The sequence below is a fragment of the Chroicocephalus ridibundus genome, chromosome 16 (assembly GCF_963924245.1).
Source record: "Chroicocephalus ridibundus chromosome 16, bChrRid1.1, whole genome shotgun sequence".
In the NCBI taxonomy this organism is placed as follows: Eukaryota; Metazoa; Chordata; class Aves; order Charadriiformes; family Laridae; genus Chroicocephalus; species Chroicocephalus ridibundus.
The window spans coordinates 9,091,884-9,110,434 of record NC_086299.1 but is presented as its reverse complement, the minus strand read 5'-3'; the positions used below and the strand labels follow the sequence as shown (position 1 = coordinate 9,110,434).

General features: G+C 54.3%; 4 protein-coding genes across 9 annotated transcripts; 3 read left to right on the top strand and 1 right to left on the bottom strand.

Annotated features, from left to right (window-relative positions):
• Positions 1-21: 21 nt before the first annotated feature.
• On the top strand, positions 22-2,675 carry MRTO4 (MRT4 homolog, ribosome maturation factor). Its single transcript, XM_063353637.1, has 8 exons — positions 22-117; positions 210-268; positions 334-437; positions 527-608; positions 792-859; positions 1,378-1,529; positions 1,964-2,040; positions 2,342-2,675. Exons 1-8 carry the CDS (start codon positions 90-92, stop codon positions 2,489-2,491), a joined length of 720 nt encoding a protein of 239 aa, XP_063209707.1. The 5' UTR covers positions 22-89; the 3' UTR covers positions 2,492-2,675.
• A 247-nt stretch (positions 2,676-2,922) lies between these two features.
• Positions 2,923-7,102, bottom strand: AKR7A2 (aldo-keto reductase family 7 member A2). The gene is made up of 7 exons (XM_063353636.1): positions 6,871-7,102; positions 5,918-6,105; positions 5,295-5,399; positions 4,680-4,776; positions 4,485-4,584; positions 4,033-4,162; positions 2,923-3,442 (listed from the first exon to the last, which is right to left on the bottom strand). Exons 1-7 carry the CDS (start codon positions 7,079-7,081, stop codon positions 3,281-3,283), a joined length of 993 nt encoding a protein of 330 aa, XP_063209706.1. The 5' UTR covers positions 7,082-7,102; the 3' UTR covers positions 2,923-3,280.
• Positions 7,103-7,194: 92 nt separating this feature from the next.
• Positions 7,195-13,234, top strand: SLC66A1 (solute carrier family 66 member 1). Of its 4 annotated transcripts, XR_010073511.1 has the most exons (9): positions 7,199-7,662; positions 7,925-8,153; positions 8,876-9,005; positions 9,533-9,620; positions 11,156-11,310; positions 11,550-11,642; positions 12,042-12,227; positions 12,550-12,933; positions 13,053-13,234. XR_010073511.1 is itself a non-coding variant. In XM_063353945.1 (8 exons), exons 2-8 carry the CDS (start codon positions 7,984-7,986, stop codon positions 12,646-12,648), a joined length of 921 nt encoding a protein of 306 aa, XP_063210015.1. In that variant the 5' UTR covers positions 7,199-7,662; positions 7,925-7,983; the 3' UTR covers positions 12,649-13,234. The 4 variants fall into 4 exon arrangements, 3 of the variants coding, with proteins under 3 accessions (XP_063210016.1, XP_063210014.1, XP_063210015.1); XM_063353945.1 differs by having other exon boundaries at positions 12,550-13,234; XM_063353946.1 differs by lacking the exon at positions 11,550-11,642 and having other exon boundaries at positions 7,195-7,662; positions 12,550-13,234.
• On the top strand, positions 12,682-17,949 carry LOC134524183 (uncharacterized). 3 transcript variants are annotated; one of them, XM_063353943.1, is made up of 2 exons: positions 12,682-14,532; positions 16,282-17,949. In XM_063353943.1, exon 1 carries the CDS (start codon positions 12,682-12,684, stop codon positions 13,681-13,683), a length of 1,002 nt encoding a protein of 333 aa, XP_063210013.1. In that variant the 3' UTR covers positions 13,684-14,532; positions 16,282-17,949. The 3 variants fall into 3 exon arrangements, with proteins under 3 accessions (XP_063210013.1, XP_063210012.1, XP_063210011.1); XM_063353942.1 differs by having other exon boundaries at positions 15,505-17,949; XM_063353941.1 differs by having other exon boundaries at positions 12,682-15,865; positions 15,973-17,949.
• The last annotated feature ends 602 nt before the right edge of the window (positions 17,950-18,551 follow it).

Here is an 18,551-nt window from a genome sequence, read left to right as displayed (position 1 = left end):
TGAAGACAGGCACCGCTTGGGGCAGCCCGCCGGTGATCCCAGCAGCCCGCGCGGCGCCGAGGGAGGGGGCCTCGAAGCACGGCGGCACCATGCCGAAGTCCAAGCGGGACCGCAAGGGTGAGCCGAGCGCCGCGCCCCCCGTCCCCCTCCACTCCCCGGGCCCGGCTTCAGCCTGCCCTAACGCCGCCTCTCTCCTCCGCTCCCCGCAGTCTCCCTGACGCGGACGCCCAGGAAGGGGTTGGAGGCCAAGCAGGCGCTGATCGCTGAGGTAAGTGCGGCCCGGCCCCGCGCGGTGCCCCGCTCCCCGGTCCCCGCTAACCGCTGCCCTTCCAGCTGCGGCGATGCGTGGACACCTACAAGTACATCTTCGTCTTCTCCGTCGCCAACATGAGGAACAACAAGCTGAAAGACGTCAGGAACGCATGGAAGCACAGCAGGTGAGGCAGGGAGGTGGAGGGGGGGGCCGGCGTGGCAGAGGGGTGAGTGCCTCAGGAGCTGACAGCCGCCATCTCTTCTTCCTCCTCAGGATCTTCTTCGGGAAGAACAAAGTCATGATGGTGGCGCTGGGACGGGAGCCGAGCAGCGAGTACAAGGAGAATCTGCACAAGGTAGGGGCTGCGTGTCCCAAAGCTTCATGGAATAAAACCTCAAGGGATGACAGAGCTTCCTTGAGTCACAGTTCCACTGGTGTTTTAACCGAATCCATCCGTATCGTGATATGAGAGCTCTGGACCCCAGAAGGTGAGTCCCTGGGTGCCGCTCAAGTCCCACCAACAGCTTCTGTCTTTCAGGTCAGCAAACACCTCCGGGGTGAAGTTGGTCTCCTCTTCACCAACCGCACCAGAGAGGAGGTGGACGAGTAAGTACATGTTTGTCACCACCGTGGTCAGTCTCTTCTCCCAAGGAACAGGCAATAGGACAAGAGGAAACGGCCTCAAGTTGCACCAGGGGAGGTTTAGACTGGATATTAGGAAAAATTTCTTCACCGAAAGGGTTATCAAACATTGGAACAGGCTGCCCGGGGAAATGGTGGAGTCACCATCCCTGGAGGTATTTAAAAGATGGGTGGATGTGGTGCTGAGGGACATGGTTTAGTGGTGGTTTGGGCAGTGCTGGGTTGGTGGTTGACTTGATGATATTAAAGGTCTCTTCCGACCCTAACGATTCTATGAAATGCTGAGCAGCCTTTTTTCCACTCTACTACTCCACTTGCCAACGTTTCTCTTCAAGCATTGATGATCTCATGAGGTTTTTCCTCTCATCTTTCTCTGCCATCCCTGCAACACTGGGGAAGAAGCTACAGCAGGCTGTGCCATAATTCCCGTCTCAGCCAAGGGATGTTCCCTCCGCAGCTAAAGCTCTCGTTCCCCATCTCAGGTGGTTCTCCAGATTCAAAGAGGTGGACTTTGCCCGCGCAGGGAACAAGGCGACATACACGGTGAGCCTGGACACGGGGCCCTTGGAGCAGTTCCCCCACTCCATGGAGCCTCAATTACGGCAGCTGGGATTGCCAACAGCGTTAAAGAAAGGTACGTGAAGTGGCTGAGAAGGTAAGCTTCATGTTTTAGCTGCGCAGATAAGATCCTTTAAGGAGAATGTTAAATAATTGAGTAGAATTTGGTTTTGGAGAAAATCCAATGGACAACTTGTTCAGCTGGTCATAGAACTCATTATATTCTTCTTGCACCGTTCTTCCCAAATCATCCTTCCTCAAAGGACAACTGAAACAACCAGCCTTCTACAAGACACCTTCCTTTCTCAGTGGAAACACCTAGGCCTAGCCTAGCGCGCTGCCATCCTGTTCAGAAGCCAGATGTGGGGTTTTTTTTTTTTTTAGAGTTGATCTCACCCAGCTTCTTGGGGTGTACCGCTGTTTGCATGGAAAGGCATCAGCTGCCAAGGGCGGTGTTTGTGGGCTTATCCGGTATTGGTGAGCCTGTTCCAAGAGGTCTTGTTCCTGCAGGAGTGGTGACGCTACTTTCAGATTACGAAGTCTGCAAAGAAGGGGACGTTCTCACCCCCGAACAAGCCCGTGTCCTGGTGAGTAATGATGTAACGCACAAGCCCCTATTTCCCCCGATACAAAATAATTAACTGTTCAGGTTAATTCGGCTGGAGGGTGCGAGCTCTCGGATGAAGGTGAGCAGAACTTCTGGGTGTTGGTCAGTGGGGTGCGGCAAACATCCTTCCAAACTCCCAATGCGAGTGCTAAAACCCAGCAGCAATTACTTTTGCTCCTGCTTTGCTGCAGTTCCCACCTGGAAGCGATATTTAGTGTGTTTTTGCTACGCTGGTCACGGAGACAATAAAGCAGGAATGACAGACCTGTGTCCTTTCCTAGAAACTCTTTGGCTACGAGATGGCGGAGTTTAAAGTCACCATCAAATTTCTGTGGAATTCTGAGACGGGAGACTTCCAGAAGCTTGCGGGAGACACAGCAGAGGAGGAGGAAGAGGAGGATGACGATGATGATGACAGCAATGAGGACTAGCAGCAGTCCTTGTGCTTGGACACTAGACAGTTCTACTCTATTTTAGAGACAAAAAAGAGGAGCATGTTTCCCTTTTATGTTCGCACCCAGAGGACAAGGACGATCAGCTCAAACGTGCTCTTCATAAAAGATGACTTAATTATGCTTTTTTTTATATATATATAAATTTACATTTAAAACCTCAGATGGTTGTCGCTGCTGCCTGTTACTGTTTCTGGGATCTGAGGAAATGCCACCTCAAACGTGAAAGCTAGGCAGAGAGCCTGGAAGTGTAATGCAGCTTAGACATGGCACGCCTGTCACTGGGGAAGATGCTGAGGGTTTGTTCTTATTTCTGATAAAAGCTTCAGAAGAAGCTATTGCGCTCAAAGTCACGGAGCGCTGATAAGCAGGTGCCAGCCAGGTTATAGGTACAGTTAAGAGATAGGGTCTGTGTTAGAAAAAGGTTTTATTGTATATAATTATTTAAGATTTCATATTAAAGCAGAGCTGGGGCCTTCATCCAGTTGTGTGTCCGTTTTCCCCGATCAACTGCATCTTTAAATCATAGTGTGTGCTGTGTGGCGCCAAAGGTCCAAGAGGGGAGAAAGAATAAGGCATGGCCCAACACAAGAAGTGCTGACAGCAGTAGTGGATCCTACAGAGCTTCACTAATTACAGGGAAAAATCTCAACCCATTTACACGTCGATCAAAGGGGCAGGGTGGGTAAGTGCCTCTCCCGAGCTTCGAGACCTGCGCTCCATTATCCATCCCCCTCAACACCCGCTTTCTTCTCCCTACCCCAGTCTCTAGCGGAAATAGTTGGGGCAGTCATGCGCCGTGAGGTTCCAGGCGTTGTCAAATGCCTCCACGACGGGCGGGAGCAGGGGACCCTCTTGGCTGTAGTCAAGGTTCTGCTCTAGCTGCTCCAAGTTGGACATCCCAATGATCACCGCGTCTCCAAGAGAACCCTGGAAAGTGATAAGAAGAGTTGCTGAGCCCAAAAGAAACCTGGTTCCCCTCCCAAGCCACTGCAGGCCAAACTTTAAATGTTTCTTTCCAGTAAAGAACATCCAGTAACTTCTGGATGTTTAGACAACTGACACCGTGGGGTTCTGTTCACAGGGCCGGAACAGCTCCAAGTCATGCTGACTCCTCAAAAGCTGCCAAATCCTACTTTACAAGGGGCTATGGGAACATTTTTGGGAGATTTGGAATATAACCATTAATTTCCTAATCCGATGAAAAGCAAAGTCATCTTGCAGGGAAGCTGTCTGGGTGGGAAGCCAAGACCCCAGTAATTAGCACTTAAAGTCTTCCACTTCTTCCAGTCCTGTGAATACAGGATACTGTGGGGAAATGCAGAGCTGACTCGCTCCTACAGCCTGGCAGGCACGATCCGTACAGCAACATTCACTCTGGGAGGCCAGAAGCCCCCAGGATGTGCAGATTCAAAGATAACTATTTGAATGCAGACACTTCCTCATCTCCGTGCCCCAGCAGCTGCCCAGTCCTGGTGGTGCTGTGCAGGCTGCCGGCTACAGGCGCGTCGAGCTCTTACCTGCAGTTTGGAGTGATTGTACAACCAGCGCAAAGCAGCAGAGGTCAGGCTCGGTGCATTGGAACCGTAAGCATCTTTCAGAGCTCTTTCTACTAGGGCAATTCCTTCAAAATTATCCTTCTTCCAATACCTACAAGAAGAGAAATCGCTTTTATTGCCCTTGGGACCTCTAGTGAATGGTACATCTATATTCCAAGCAAGTTCGAAAGGCTTTCAGGAAGCCTCATACAACTCTGTAGCCTCTGAGGACTTCTGCAATCCCCTGCTGCAAGCCAGGAGGAAGCTGAGCCTAAAAACCACTCTGCAAAGCTCAGTCACAAGCCACGGACCCAACCACATGTGCAGGCATAGTCACTGAACAAGCTTTGGTCAATTCTGCTTCCTCTCAGCTGATTATCAGTGTGGGATTTTTATGCAGCCGTTCCTGCCACATCTCCCTGCTCAAAACGTACCTGTCCCTATAGGCTTGAGCCCAGTCATTCCCAAAAAACCTTCCAGTGGGCTGGCGTGTGTCTTTGTCCTCATACTTGTACTTGCCAGTCAGCAGCCCTCCTGCAAAGGGTCAGCAGCACATTTAGGGATGGCTCTTCTACAGCCCCCTTTTGACATGTTTTTCTCTCAAAGCCTTACCCTTTCCCTCCTTATACCTGCCAGGGGATTGTAGGCGTAGAACCGCAGTCCGTAGTACCTCAGGCAAGGGAACAGCTCGGCTTCCACCTGGCGAGTGGTTGCATTGTACATACCCTGCACAAAGGTGAGAGAGACAAAGAACTTGAAATGCCACCTCATGACAGTGGTCACGAGCACCTGGAACAGCCTTTTCCCCACCCTTTCCTCACAAGACTCTTACGCAGAAGAGCAGCTACAGGTCACACACGGTTATTATTAGGAACAGGCTTTCTAAAGGATTGCAAGCAACACAAAATTTTTAAGTTCCACATGAAGGGAGTCACTGACTCAAGCAAAAAATGCGTACTCAGCTTTTTCTGAGGTGATCTCACTCAGCTTTCTAATCACGTGTGTCCTGAAAGGACTTCCCAGACTAACTGCAGCAGTTTCCTTTTCTATATTTATATCTGGCAGACTGGGGGCTGGTCTGAGACCGGGGCTCCCAGACCCCTCCCCGTGGTGACTGACCATGGCTGTAAGGACACAGAACCATCCGTACGCTGTTCTGATCTGAACCCTCGTACTGTTTTGGTTTGATTCATCACAGCCTCCACAAAAGATCTGCTGGATCACAGCAAGCCCCCATCCCTCACCTGGTACACCGTTGGCATCACCCAGTTGTTGTATTTGCAGATGGTGCAGATTTCTGCGACCTCCCAAGCTGCGTAGTTTGACAGACCAAGTTCTTTAAACTTTCCCTGCAGAGGAATAAAAAGGTATTCGGTTCCAGTTTTTAAAAGCGCATTTGATCTAGATGGTGCAAGATGCACACGGTGAAAACAACAGTTGCCGAAATTTTATTCCAGAGTTCTTTCCTCATCCCTGCTCACCTCTTCTAGATGACTGTGAATTATGAGACAAAAATATCTCCTGCTTTCTGTTTATTTTGAATTCACACCTTCTAATTTAATGGCACTATTAGATTAAAGCAATTCAGGAATTCTTCTTCACCCATTGCCAGCACTAATCTTAACCGAGTCAGTTAACATGGCTGAAAGCAAAGTTCATATGTTCTCAGGTTTCCAAGAGCTTTTGAGAACAAAGTGCACCACGTGAACACGCACCGGAGCGTTACTCATTTAGCTTTGCCCTGGTCATGTGTGTCCCCTCTTCCTAGCGCTGCACCAACCCCCTGCACAAGGGCACAAGCAGCAGCCCTGGTTTAAAGAAAGGGAGGGAATCAACAGATGGTCCAGGCTTGGACTTCCCACTTTACTTCTTTGTGCAGCTCATTGCAGGCACGCAGCGTCTCCTCCACTGGGGTCCCATGGTCAGGAGCATGGAGGTAGAAGAGCTCCACGCTCTTCCTCTTCAGCCTCTCCAGGGACGTGTCCAGCTGCGATCGCACACTCTCGGGCTTCAGTGTCTTCCCATCCCAGGGGTTGGCTTTGGTGGCGACTTCCACTGGCAGACAGAAAGAAAGTATAAGCAGGGACGTTTCCACCTTCAGGAAAGGAATGGGGAGAAGGGGAATAATGCAAGCATTCCTCAAGGTGTTTCAAGAAAGGCCCTTCTCCTCCGGAACCACGTCAGCCTAGCAGGGGAGGCTCGTCCCCTTAGGGACTGGAGGTCTTCCCCTAGAGGTCTTCTCCTCAAAGCCTGGGGGTCAGCACTAGCAGGGGAGTCCCTTCCCCTCAGGGACGGTGTCACCCTGGCAGGGAAGACCCGTCTCCTCAGGGAATGGGTCCAGGGAGGTCCCTTCTGCTCAGGGACAGTGTCAGCCTGGCAGAGGAGATTGTTCTCCTCAGGGAAGGGGTCCAGGGAAGTCCTTTCTGCTCAGGGACGGTGTCAGCTTGGCAGAGCAGATCCTTCTCCAGAGGGACAGTGTCAGCCTGGCAGGGAAGACCCTTCTCCTCAAGGAATGGGCCCAGGGAGGTCCTTTCTCCTCATGGACAGTGTCAGCCTTGCAAGGAAAACCCTTGTCCTCAGGGACCGGGACTGGGGGAAAGCCCTTCTCCTCACGGACGGTGTCAGCCTGGCAGAGCAGATCCTTCTCCTCAGGGAACGGGCCCAGGGAAGTCCCTTCTCCTCAGGGACGGTGTCAGCCTGGCAGGGAAGGCCCTTCTCCACAGGGAACGGACCCAGGGAGGCCCCTTCTCCTCAGGGAAGGCCCCTCTCCTCACAGACCGCCCCCTCCCCAACCCCACTGCGACCAGCCCCCGTCCGTACCGGGCTCCGCGCCTCCGGCCAGCAGCGTGCCCAGAATGCGCTCAGACTCTCCTCCCGCGTACATGTAAGCGGTGTCGAGGAGGCGGTACCCTCGCCGCAGGAAGGCGCGGAGCAGCGCGGCGCTCGCTTCGGGCCCGGCGCGCCGCCCCACCTCCATAGCGCCCAGCACCACACCGGGCCGCGCTCCCCCGGCCGCCGCCGCCGCCGCCATGGCCGCCGCCGCCACTGCGCATGCGCGGGCGGGGGGCGGACCGCAGGGAGAGCACCCGCCCCGCCCCCGGGGGGGGGGGGGGGGGGGCAAGGTCTCGCCGCGCATGCGCAGAGCGGCGGCGCCGGCTCCCTCCGCACCGGGGCGGTGCGCCCCAAAACCGGCGGGTTTTGCGCCAAACCCAGCAAGTTTCCGGAAAAAAAAAAAAAAAAAAAAAAAAAGGCAGTTTAGGGAAAAAGGGCAAGGTTCTGAAAAAGCCGCAGGTTCGCAAAATAGCCGGTGATTTGCCCTCAAAGCGGCAGATTATTTAAAAAACAAAACAAAGCAAAACAACCAAACCAAAAACCCCAGCAACTTCCCCAAAAAGGCAGCGGGTTTGGATGAAAAACAGCAAGTTTCTGAAGAAGCGGCAGGTTGGCAAAGGAAACCCGGCCGGCGAGATTGTGAAGAAGCAGTGAAGTTGCGGGGGGCAAAAAATCCCAAACTTTTAAAAAAAAAAGAAACACCAAAAAAACCAAGTTTCCGAAAAAGCAGCGTTTTCCAAAGAAAGATAAAGCCAATTTCCAAAGCGACGCCGGGACGAGGTAAGTCCCTGTTCCGTATGGATGCGCCGGGTGGGTTCGATTTCTTTTTTGAGGCCAAATCCTGTGGGGCCGACGGCTTTCCCGGTCGCGTCATCCCTCCGGACGCGAAATTAACGCCAGTAAAGGTGTGTTAACCAGTAATCAGCTTATTTTTGCAATACGAGCCAGCTTCAAGCCGGAGCCGGGGGAGCCGTGAGCGCGTTCCTAATATTTTTCCCCGGTGTTACTTGATTTTTTTCCTGTGTTATTGTTTTTTTCCCAGCGTTATCCCAACGGTTTGGCTGATAAACGTTCCCCGGCCGAGCTGGGTGCCTGACAGCCATGGGTGCGCCGCGCTGGAGGGGTCTCCCGTCCGGGAATCTTTCCGACTGTCCCAACGGCTCCCGTTGGGTGATGGAGGTGTTCAACGAATGCGCCCAGGACGGCCGGGACATCGCCAGCGTCGTCCTGGGTCTGGTCTCCATCTTCTGCTTTGCAGCTGCCTCTTTTCCGTAAGTTTCGCTCCCAAAAAACCCGGCTGAGCCCTTCCCTGGGCGCAACACCCCGCGCTAAAAATCACATTTCAAGCGCAACTTGCCCGGATTATTAAATCTCCCTGGCAAAAGCAATCTGGGCTTGGAAAAAATTGGGTTTAAGAGGAGGAGAGGGAGCAGCCCCAAAGCCTTGTTTGTTGTTATATCGTTATTATTGTGCTTGGCGCCTGTAATAACCCACGTAAGCCAACTGCAATGCAGTCGTTGCAGGTCAGACACGCGGAAGAAATGTTTCCAGCAGCCCTGGGCTTCATGGAAGTGCTGGGGACAACTGTGGCGGAGGGGGACGTGGCCGGGGAGGGGGGGTCACGCTCGGTCTCGGTGTGTCATCGGGTTATTTCGTAACCGGAGAGGTGTTTTCTGCGACGGGTGCTTCTCCTCGCTGCTTTCTGCCCCCGCACGAGGGATGGATCACGAGGGACTGAGCCCGGCGGGATGCTGCGAGCACCCAGGGAGGGGGTCGCGGGACTTTTCAGGGAGGCAGTTTTCAGGGTCGCACGTGGCTTTGCGAGAGGAAATCTTTGCTTTTCCTCCCTGCTACGAGTGCGTTGGGCGGGTGGCAACTGGGAAACGATCCAGGGATTGGGAGCACCAGGGAAACCTGGGGATGGTTCCCAGGTAGCGCTGAGCCGGCCGGGGGTTCCGGTTTGTGGCTCTGCCCGACTCTCTCTCTCTTGCAGGCAGTTTTACCAAGCCTGCAAAACGGGCATCATGGACCGAGCTCTCTCCATCTATTTCTTGCTGGGATGGCTGGGCGGAGACCTCCTCAACCTCATCGGTTCCTTCCTGGCCGACCAGTTGCCGCTGCAGGTACCGACCCACTCGCTGGCGCTGGGTCAGCTCTGCAACACCCCCGGCTCCGGGGAGGAGGGATGGGATGGGATGGGATGGGATGGGATGGGATGGGATGGGAGCGGAGCTGCTTCATCCGGCACTGGGATCCAGGGACACAAATGGCCATGGGGATGTTCCCTTCTCCACCCCCCGGGATGGGGATGGTCCCTTTTGCCCCCGGGGATGCTCCTTCCTTCTCTTCCCCCCAGGGATGCTCCCTTCCTTCTCGCCTCCCCTGGGGGATGCTTCCTCCCTTCTCCCCCCACCACGGGATGCCTCCTCCTTTCTCCTGCCCTCCAGAGGATGCTGCCTTCCTCCTCCCCCCGGGTGATGTTCCCTTCCTTTTCCTGCCCCCAGGGATGCTCCCTTCCTTCTCCTCCCCCCTGGGATGCTCCCTTCTCCCCCGGGATGCGATGTGGTGCCATGCCCCGGGACACTGGCCCATCCCAACCATCAGCCAGAGCCTTTCTGCAGGTAGCACCGACCCGTCCTTCTCCCCACAGGTTTACACGGCCGTTTACTACGTGCTGGCGGACCTGGTGATGCTGTCGCTCTACGGCTACTACAAAGTGAAGAACCGGGGCCGAGGATGTGAGTTGGGGTTCGAGGGCTGGGGGGGGGGGGGGGGTCCTGCGCTCCCCTTGGCACGGCTTTCGGGCTGGCTTGTCCCCAGCTGCGGAGCTGGGAGGGGAAGCCATCCATCCCTGGGGGAGACACATCAGGGATGCCACCTGTGGCTCGCTGGGGTTTTTTTTCTTGGATAACCTGAGCGTGCGTGAAAGCTCCAGCTAGAAAATAGCTACTGGCCATGCCTGGAGCTTCTGCAACCCCCAGCGTCCAGGTTTAACCCCAGCCGGCAACCACAACCACGCTTTTCCCATTCTTTTTCCCTGCCAAGAAGGGAAAAAAGGAGGCAAATAAACTCCTAGGTTGAGATAAATAGAGTTTAATAGAAAGAATAACAGAAAAGTAATAATAATAATAATAATAATGATGACACAGGTCACCCTCACCAGGCAGTGAATTGGCGCCGTCCCGAGCAGCGATCACGGATTCTCCCCTCCCCGGCCAGCCCCCGTTTCTGTACTGAGCATGAGGGCTACGGTGTGGAATAGTCCATTGGCCGTCCCATCCTCCTGTCTGTGCTTCTGTGGGAAGCTGAAAAAACGTCCTTGAATCGTGTAAATACCACTTCGCTATACCTCGAACGGTGTAAATACCACAACTAAAACCAATGGGTGTTATGGACATTGCTTTCACAGCAATCGCTAGGAAGAGAATTAACTCTTTCCCAGCTGAAACCAGGACACCCTGCAAACCGCCACGGGCCGTGTCCGGGTTGAAAAATAAACCCCCTGTGAGTGACGTTAATTATAGAAAGAAATTACTTACCCGCAGCTATGGGGTGATTCCATCCTGGAGCTGGAAACCACAGCCGGATCTCGTGACTCTCGGGCCAGCGCTTTAAGGGAAGGGGTGAAGTTTTCCGGCTGTTTCGGGGTCAGTGCTCCGCTTGCGAGTCACGGCAGCCTTGACGTGATGGAGAAGTCCCTCCCTGTTCAAACGGAGTGAAAAGGGAACCTGAACAGCTCTTGCAAGGCTTAAACAGCAAGGGAAAATCCACTTTTTAGCGTGGCAGCTTCCTGTGAAATACAAACAGGCCTCCCTTTGGGCCCTGAAAATGATTTAACTTATAAACGCCATTTGAATTTATTAAGCCGATTGATATTTGGCCTATCGACGATATATTTTTTTAATGCTGGAGAGCTTGTTTACAGAATATATAATACAAGCCTTGCTGTCAAAGCAGAGCTGGGTCTGGCAGGGATTTGAACGTGTGAGTTAAGTCGCTGAAAAGCTTTTAGATGGCAAAGGGATGATTTTTAAGAGCCCTAAACCCAAAGAAACCCGGACGCTCTCGATCTGCCGAGATAGGAGCAGTTTCCTCCCTGATAACTTACAAACTGCCCCTATCGCTGCGAGATGAAACGCCGGCGGCGGCTATTGCCGAGTTCCTCCCGAGATAAGGGAGAGCTTGAAGGTCTCTGCACCGGGAGGGGTCCTGGCAGAGGGGGGCGGCTGATGGAGGACCCCCCCATAACCACCCTCCGCTTGATTCCCCGCAGTCGCCGCCCCGATCAACGCAGCCTTCGTCTTCCTTTCCTTGGGCACGGTGTGGACCGTCTCCCTGCTGGGCCGGGGAGCTGCCGTGGCGCAGGAGCCGGCGGCGTTCAAAGGGCGGTCTCTGCTCTCCGCTGGCGGGGATGAGCTCGGGCCGAAGGTGAGCGGGTTCCTAGGGCTGGGCGACGGCGGGGAGAGGAGAGGAGATAAACTGCCCCAGCGCCGTCCCGCCTGGCGCCCAGCGGGGCGAGGGATGGACGGGGAAATCAAAGGCTGGGGTTTGGCCCCGCCGTCGGCTCCACGGAGCCGTGGCGTTGGGTGGGAAGCGCCTCTCTGAAAACAAGGGGGCGGCTCGTGGCGCACCCCCCCGCCCCGGCACCCCCCGCCTTTGCCTTGCAGCCTTTCAGCAAGAGCGAGATCGTCGGCTTCACCATCGGCTCCGTCTCCTCCGTGCTGTACCTCTGCTCCCGCCTCCCCCAGATCTACACGAACGTAAGCGTGGGGGCAGGGGGACGGCAGCCCGGTCCTGGGGACCCCCCCAGGGTCCTGAGATTTCCGAACGAAGAGGGCCGGTGGGATCGTCTTCCTCCTCTTTGCTCCAAAGTCCCTGATCCCCGTCTTGTATCGTTCCATAAGGGACTATTTTTTTCTGTATTTCCCCTCCAAAGCCTGATTCATTTTTCTCCCCTCCCTTTAACATACCAACATTTTGAGGGTGGGGGGCTTTCGTTTTGTCTTTATTTGCAAGCAAAAGGGGAACTTAAAGGCTCTTCGCATTGAGTCACCACCTTTTTTCTTCTCTTTTTTTTTTTTTTCGGTGGGAGGGTGATTAATAGTACTTTCTAGTGAGATTTCGGAGAGCGGCACCCAGGCTCCTCTCTCTTCTTCCAGTACAAGAGGAAATCCACCATCGGGGTCTCCTACTCCCTCTTTGCCCTGGTGATGCTGGGGAACTTGCTCTACGGCCTCAGCGTCCTCCTGAAGAACCCGGAGCCGGGGCAAGGCGAAGGCGTCTACGTCCTGCACCACCTGCCCTGGCTGGTGGGCAGCCTGGGCGTCCTTTCCCTCGACGTGGTTGTATCCTTTCCCTCCGGGATCGCATCCCGCCGGCAAGGCTTTGCAGGGAGCGATCCCGTCTCGGGGCAGGCAGGGTGAGGCAGGAGCGGGCGGGTTGATGCTCCTCAGTGGTTGATTTGAGCCGTTCTTGCTCAACCACGTGCCGGTGAGTAATTTATGGTGTTGCAGCCAAGAGCTGAATGCTTCAGACCCTCACTTGCATGAAGCTCGTTGTCCGGTTTCCACCTCTCCTGGCACAAACGGCCTTTTTTTTGGGTGGTGAGACCCACCGCGCCGCGTAGATCCAGCCTTGGTTGCATGAAGAGCCTTAACCTCTTCTCAGATCTCCTTCCAGTTCCTTGCCTATCGCAGAGGAAGACCCAGTACCCGGGAAGAGAGGGATGCTCTTCTCGGCGAGCCGGGTGACGGCTTGGAGAGCTGACGAAGGGACCTGCCCCGCAGCGAGAAGAGGACGATGCAGGGGAGAAAGCTGGCCGTAACGCCGGGCAAACCGGCCCCTGCGCCCTGGTGGCTCGTGGGAGGGGACGACCTGAGCCAGCGGGTGGCACGTTGTGCTGCTCGGACGCTAAGCCCAGCCGTGCGGCAAGAGGATGCTGCTGAGACACCTCGTGCCTCTTTTGATACCAATGACGCTATCGGGATAAACAGGGATTTATTTCATACCTCAGAAGGTCGCTCTTCGCTGCTTTTGTGCCCCACAGCTGAGGTCGGTCACTTCTTCTTTATCTCCCGTCTCTCGGGGGTGAGCCGGAGCTTCCCCGGTGCTGGCAAAGAGCCTGAGGGGCTGCGGGGAGGGGACAGAGGTGACCGACCTGCCACCAACAGGAGCACCACTGACCTCCCTGGGCCTCACGTCTCCAGCGCCGACCTCTCTCTGGAAGATACAGCAGTGGCTGGAACCAGCTGGGGAGGAAGGAGCAGCGTTAACCAAAGTATTTTCGGTCGGCACATACCTGTTTTAATAAGCACAGCTCACGGGTCTCCAAAACAAGTCCTTGCCTCCTTTAGTGTTATTTGGTCAGTTCCTCCGGCAGCTCCTGCCTCTTCCTTCTTGTGTCGCAGAGTCTCCGTTTCTCTCACTTCTCGTTTTTTGCCTCGCCTGCCTTTTATTTGCGTGGATTTCTTGGGGGAGTTGCTCCACGGCTCCGTGGTTAGCTGCCGAGGCCGTTACCCAGGCAGAAGATGCTCGGTCTGGTTTTCGGTCCTGCCCTCTCTCCTTCATCAGTTTATCCCCCAACGTGATGAATTTATCCCCAGCGCTGATCAATTTGTGCCCCCCCTGCCCCCGCCGGGGCCCTGCACAAGCAGCAGGGTGGCTCCGGGACTGCAGGAGGGCTGGAAGCGGCGGTGGTTTGGGAAGAGCCGTGACCCCGGAGGAGAGGAGCTGCCTCCCCGGCCCCATCCCTTGTGCCGAGCCGGTTCTGCTCGGGAAGAGCCGCTGGGTCTCAGGGAATGAGCACGAGGAAAACCAGCCAAAGCTTGTAGGCCCTGCAAGAGAAGCTCACACGTGTCCTATGAAAACAAGAACGTCCCTTTTCCTGCACTCCCTCTTAGCGCTTCTTTTCGCTCCCCTTTTCTCCCTCTCCAGCTCCTTTCCCGACTCCCAGCGCTGCCCCGCTCTGTGCCCCCTCTGCCTTTACCTGTATTATCATTAATTTATGATTCCTCAGCCATTCCTGTGACATTTGTCCTTCCCGAGGAGGTCGCCCTCCTCCCAGCGTGGACGCCAAGCCTCGCTCGTCCGTGAAACGGGACTCAGGCCACCCCATGCCCGTCAAACTGCAAGAGCAGGTTAATTAAAACACCAGCGCTTGGAGCCGACCCTCTTTGGTTTTGGAAAGAAAATTTATTTTTCAGGCTCTTTGAGCCCCTTGAGCAAAGCTGCTGGTTTTGTCGCGCCATTAATTTGCGACGCTTTTCCCCCTTCAGGCTCGCGGGCGACGGGGCTGCTCGCCTCTTCCCCCTCCTCGAGCCCGCGGGATTTCCTCTGCCGTCTTTCCCGAGGAATTGCAGAAAAACAATTCCTACCCGGTGCTAATGCAAACCACCGGCAGATCCCTAGCACGACAGAAAGCCCAGCTTCGTTAGCCCTCAATACCTCTGTATTACAGATGAAGACGCCGGGGCTTGGTTTAATTGGAGGAGCGTATCTTACGGCGGGCTCAGGTCTCCAGCTCGGCCCTGACACGCTGGGGAAGCCACGGCTGCTTTCCGGAGAGCTGGAGTTACGGAGCAGAGCTACGGCAGGGGGACAGGATGGGGTTTGGGACACCTTCCTCGCGGAAACAAAGCCTCGTGACAGTAGGTACTTGCCACGGACCAGCTGGCCAAGAGCTGTTCTTAAAGCCAGAAACACAACCTCTAATACACAGAGGTATAAAAATACACACATATATACATGTGTATGTGCCAGCAGCCAGTTTAGACACTTATTCTATCACCCAATGACCTTTATTAACCCTACAGATTTAACAGTATAATACTAAATAATTAACAATATTAAAGAAGCAATATTTATCCCGAATACCAGTATAAAATACACGGGGATCACACCCAGCCCATTCCCCCAGCAGAAGCCGTGCACTCCCCGCAGGGACAGCCCATGTGGGACACTGCGGGAGGAAGGGAAGGGCTCAGGGCTCCGGCACCGGGGCAAGGAGTTCTCAGGGTCACAGCCATCACATAAAGAGAGAGAACTCCTCAGCAAATTTTCTCATTTCTGTTGAATGTGACGTTCATGGTCTGAAATAACCCTGTTGGCAGCTTGGGTCCAGTGCCCGGGTCTCGTCCCTCCTCGTCCCCGCACCTGGTGAGCTCGAAAACACCGAGACCTTGAAACCCACATCCCACAGCTGGCTATAAAATAAAGATTTTCCCCAATTCAGACACTAAAGCCTTCTAAAAGGGCAGTTTTCCCAAGCACTAGAAGAGAATTTAGTCCTGCGTCGCTCAAACCAGGACAAGACCTTACCGAAAAGTCAATTCACTGAAAGAGAAATTGCTCCTGTGTCGCTCAGAGCGGTACACTCGGACAGAACCAAGGGATGATGACGGCCCATTCCCTGCGCACTCCCCTCGGGGACGCCGGCTCTGAGACACATACGTGTGTGCGTGCGATGTCCCCTGCCCGTGTCCCATGAGCTGCACCAGGGACCGGGGGCCCTGGGAAAGGCTGGCTTGTTCTCACGCTCTCTGGCAACCGTTTTCATTCCCCTGCAAACCTCGGGGCTTTCCTGGTGCCTTCAACCTCAAAACCACCCTTTCTCACTCACCCCAGGGCCGTCCTCGAAAAGAGCAAACATCCAGAGATTTCTCCCATGCCCAAGGTGCCAGGAGGGAAAATTGTGGCTTGTCCTCACGCTTTCTGGCAACCGCTTCCATCGCCCCGCGAGTCTTGGGGCCCCGGGCTTTTGTGGCCACCTCGGCCCCAAAAGCAGCCACCTCCTGCAGTCACTGCAGCCCCGGATGCAAAAACATAAGGCATCCGGCGGTTGCCGGCTTCAAACTGGCCCGTAGGGTTTGAGTAGCAGCAGCGCGTCCCGCACAGCCTCCAGTCCTGCTCTGCTTTCCTCTGCGGAATGCCAGCGCAGCAGCACATTCAGGGAAAAACTGCCACAAATTTACGATTTTAGGAAAAGGTAAAAAAACCTTTCCCTCCCCAGCTCTACTTAAGGAAATATTAATAATGAAATAAAGAGGAAATAAGGAAATAGATGCAATATATTTACAAATATGTATGCAAAAGCCTTGCAGGCTCGCAGGGAGGTCTCACCGGCGGGCACTGGGGAAGCTCCAGCCTGGATGGGAACTAGATTCCGGAACACACGGATGGGGATCAAAGGCAGGCGAGCAGACAGTGTCTTCCACAGACGTCGGTCACAGAAGAAAGAGAGCCCTTGAAGAAGCCCCTGAAAAAGCCAAGCCCTTCAAGAAACCCCTCTGACAATCCAACTGAGCCCCTCCATCCCTCAGCTCTTACCCTGAGCAGGCAGATGGGCTGCAGCACCCCGGGGGGTCAGTTTGGGTCTTCTGACCCCTCCCGTCCTCCCCACAGGTGCCACCGCTCCATGGGGTAAATGACCAACTCACCTGGCCCTGGTGAGACCTTTAGCAAAACCCTCCCCCTGAAGAGACAGCTGCCTCCCGTCCACCCTGCACTGGAACCCTCAGCCCAAGGAGGACACGGACCTGCTGGAGCGGGGCCAGAGGAGGCCACGGAGATGATCCAAGGGCTGGAGCCCCTCTGCTGTGGGGACAGGCTGAGAGAGCTGGGGGGGTTCAGCCTGGAGAAGAGAAGGCTCCGGGGAGACCTTCCAGCCCCTTCCAGTCCCTGAAGGGGGCCTACAGGAAGGATGGGGGGACTGAGAGGACGAAGGGTAACGGTTTCAAACTGAAAGAGGGGAGATTTAGATGAGATATCAGGAAGAAATTGTTTGCTGTGAGGGTGGTGAGCCCCTGGCCCAGGTTGCCCAGAGAAGCTGTGGCTGCCCCATCCCTGGAGGGGTTCAAGGCCAGGTTGGACGGGGCTTGGAGCAACCTGGGCTGGTGGGAGGTGTCCCTGCCCAGGGCAGGGGGTGGCACTGGGTGGGCTTTAAGGTCCCTTCCAACCCAAACCCTTCTGTGATTCTATGATTTTTCACTCTCCCCGAGGCTGGGCACAAGAAGAGCAGATGTCCACAGGTTGCTCCCACGCCCAAGGTGCCAGGAGGGAAAACCCTGACTTATTCTCACGCTCTCTGGCAACTGCTTTCCTCACCCCACAAACCTCGGGGCTTTCCTGGCGCCTTCAGCCTCAAAACCACCCTTTCTCACTCGCCCCAGGGCCGGCCACAAAAATATTCAAACATCCGGAGATTGCCAACACACTGCAGATGTCTGGATGTGAAATAGGTCACATTAGAGAAGCAAAATTAGAGCGCGTTAATCAATATTCACGCCAAGAGTCTCAATTTGCACTGGTTCACCCGAAGGCTAATTCCAAGGGCCACGGGCAGGAAGAGCCCAGCAGGAATTTTGCAAATTCTCAGTTTTGCCAGGATCGAGTTTGTTATAACCAAAGGACGTGGAAGGAGGTGGCGGAGCTGAAGCTGCGCGTGGTCCCGCTGGCCACAAGGAAAACCTGGAGCAGGTTCACAAATCACCCAGGGACTAAGCAGAGAAGGAGCTTTCGGGCGAGCACGGATGCTCGGAACCATCCACCTCACGCTGCCAAGTGAACCCAACCGCCTCTGCTCTGCCCACCAGAGGGTTTCAACACACGGGTTCCACCCCGAGACGATTTTTAACATGCCCAGTAAAGCCGGACTAATCCTTCTCCTCTAAACACATCCCTAAATACACCTGGCGGATGCCTGAAGCATCGGTCCCAGCAGCATCCCAGTCCCAGCACCTTGGAAGTCCAGCAGGGAACTGGGTACCAACAGCCAGGTACCGCCCCACGTGCCAACAGCAGCCGAACGTCTCAAAACCAAGCCCAGCTAACCTGAACGTCGGAAGAAAAAGACAAAAAACCAACTTTCTTGCTTTCTGTGGCCACGTAACGGAGCGGCTGGTTGGATGTTTGGATGACTGAAGAGGCGGCCCTTGTTTCCACGCGCACGTCTCCCTGCCCACAGCCACAGCGATGGCTCCCAGTTGCTCCGAAGGAAAGTTTACAGCACAAACCCCAGTAACGCTGCAGGAAGGAAAGAGAAATAAGGAGGACACCAACCGCACACACTGCTTCCTGGGATATTTTTTTTTTTTATTTTAGTCTTTTTTTTTCTTTTTTTTTTTTCTTTTTTTCTTTTTTTTTTTTTAGTATGGAGGCTCAAGTATCAGATGTAGATTCAATTTAAGCTTTACAAAAAAAAACCAAGAATCAAAACAAAAAAAAAAAAAAAAGAAGAAGAAGAAGAAGAAAACAAACCCTTTTTTGCATTCCATAAAAATTGACAGAAAAGCGCCTTGGAACCAGGCTACAGAAGAGCAGAACTTTCAGCAGGTCTCCTAAATCACCGTCTCCTTCCAAATCTGGTTGAGTCAGTATAGTACAACACCGAGGAACACCCTCTCCTCCCTCCCTCCCACCAGCCAGCCCCTCTCTCCGGCCCCCAAACATACGTGGAATAGATTTATTATTTTTTTTTTTTCCTTTTTTTTTTTTTTTTTCTCCAGTTCTTCCTCTTTCACACGTCACAAGTATTTAATAAATTTTTGTTTTACATTTTTTACACCAATGTAACAAAAGGCGGGAGGGAGGCGGGGAGGAAAAGACGAACAATGATCCGTGGTTATGCATATAAATGGGGGAGAGGGTGGAAGAGAGGGCCCGGGGTTGGGGGG

Excerpts from the sequence above, each read along its gene's own strand:
- SLC66A1 (XM_063353944.1), top strand. The coding sequence starts at position 7,984 with ATGGGTGCGCCGCGCTGGAGGGGTCTCCCGTCCGGGAATCTTTCCGAC. Across the intron at positions 9,621-11,155 it reads GAAGAACCGGGGCCGAGGAT|TCGCCGCCCCGATCAACGCA; the intron begins GTGAGTTGGGGT and ends GATTCCCCGCAG. Across the intron at positions 11,311-11,549 it reads GGGATGAGCTCGGGCCGAAG|CCTTTCAGCAAGAGCGAGAT; the intron begins GTGAGCGGGTTC and ends TTTGCCTTGCAG.
- AKR7A2 (XM_063353636.1), bottom strand. The coding sequence starts at position 7,081 with ATGGCGGCGGCGGCGGCGGCCGGGGGAGCGCGGCCCGGTGTGGTGCTG. Across the intron at positions 5,400-5,917 it reads GCAATGAGCTGCACAAAGAA|GGAAAGTTTAAAGAACTTGG; the intron begins GTAAAGTGGGAA and ends ATTCCTCTGCAG. Across the intron at positions 3,443-4,032 it reads ACAATCACTCCAAACTGCAG|GGTTCTCTTGGAGACGCGGT; the intron begins GTAAGAGCTCGA and ends ATCACTTTCCAG.
- MRTO4 (XM_063353637.1), top strand. The coding sequence starts at position 90 with ATGCCGAAGTCCAAGCGGGACCGCAAGG. Across the intron at positions 438-526 it reads AACGCATGGAAGCACAGCAG|GATCTTCTTCGGGAAGAACA; the intron begins GTGAGGCAGGGA and ends CTTCCTCCTCAG. Across the intron at positions 1,530-1,963 it reads GCCAACAGCGTTAAAGAAAG|GAGTGGTGACGCTACTTTCA; the intron begins GTACGTGAAGTG and ends TTGTTCCTGCAG.
- LOC134524183 (XM_063353943.1), top strand. The coding sequence starts at position 12,682 with ATGCAGGGGAGAAAGCTGGCCGTAACGCCGGGCAAACCGGCCCCTGCG.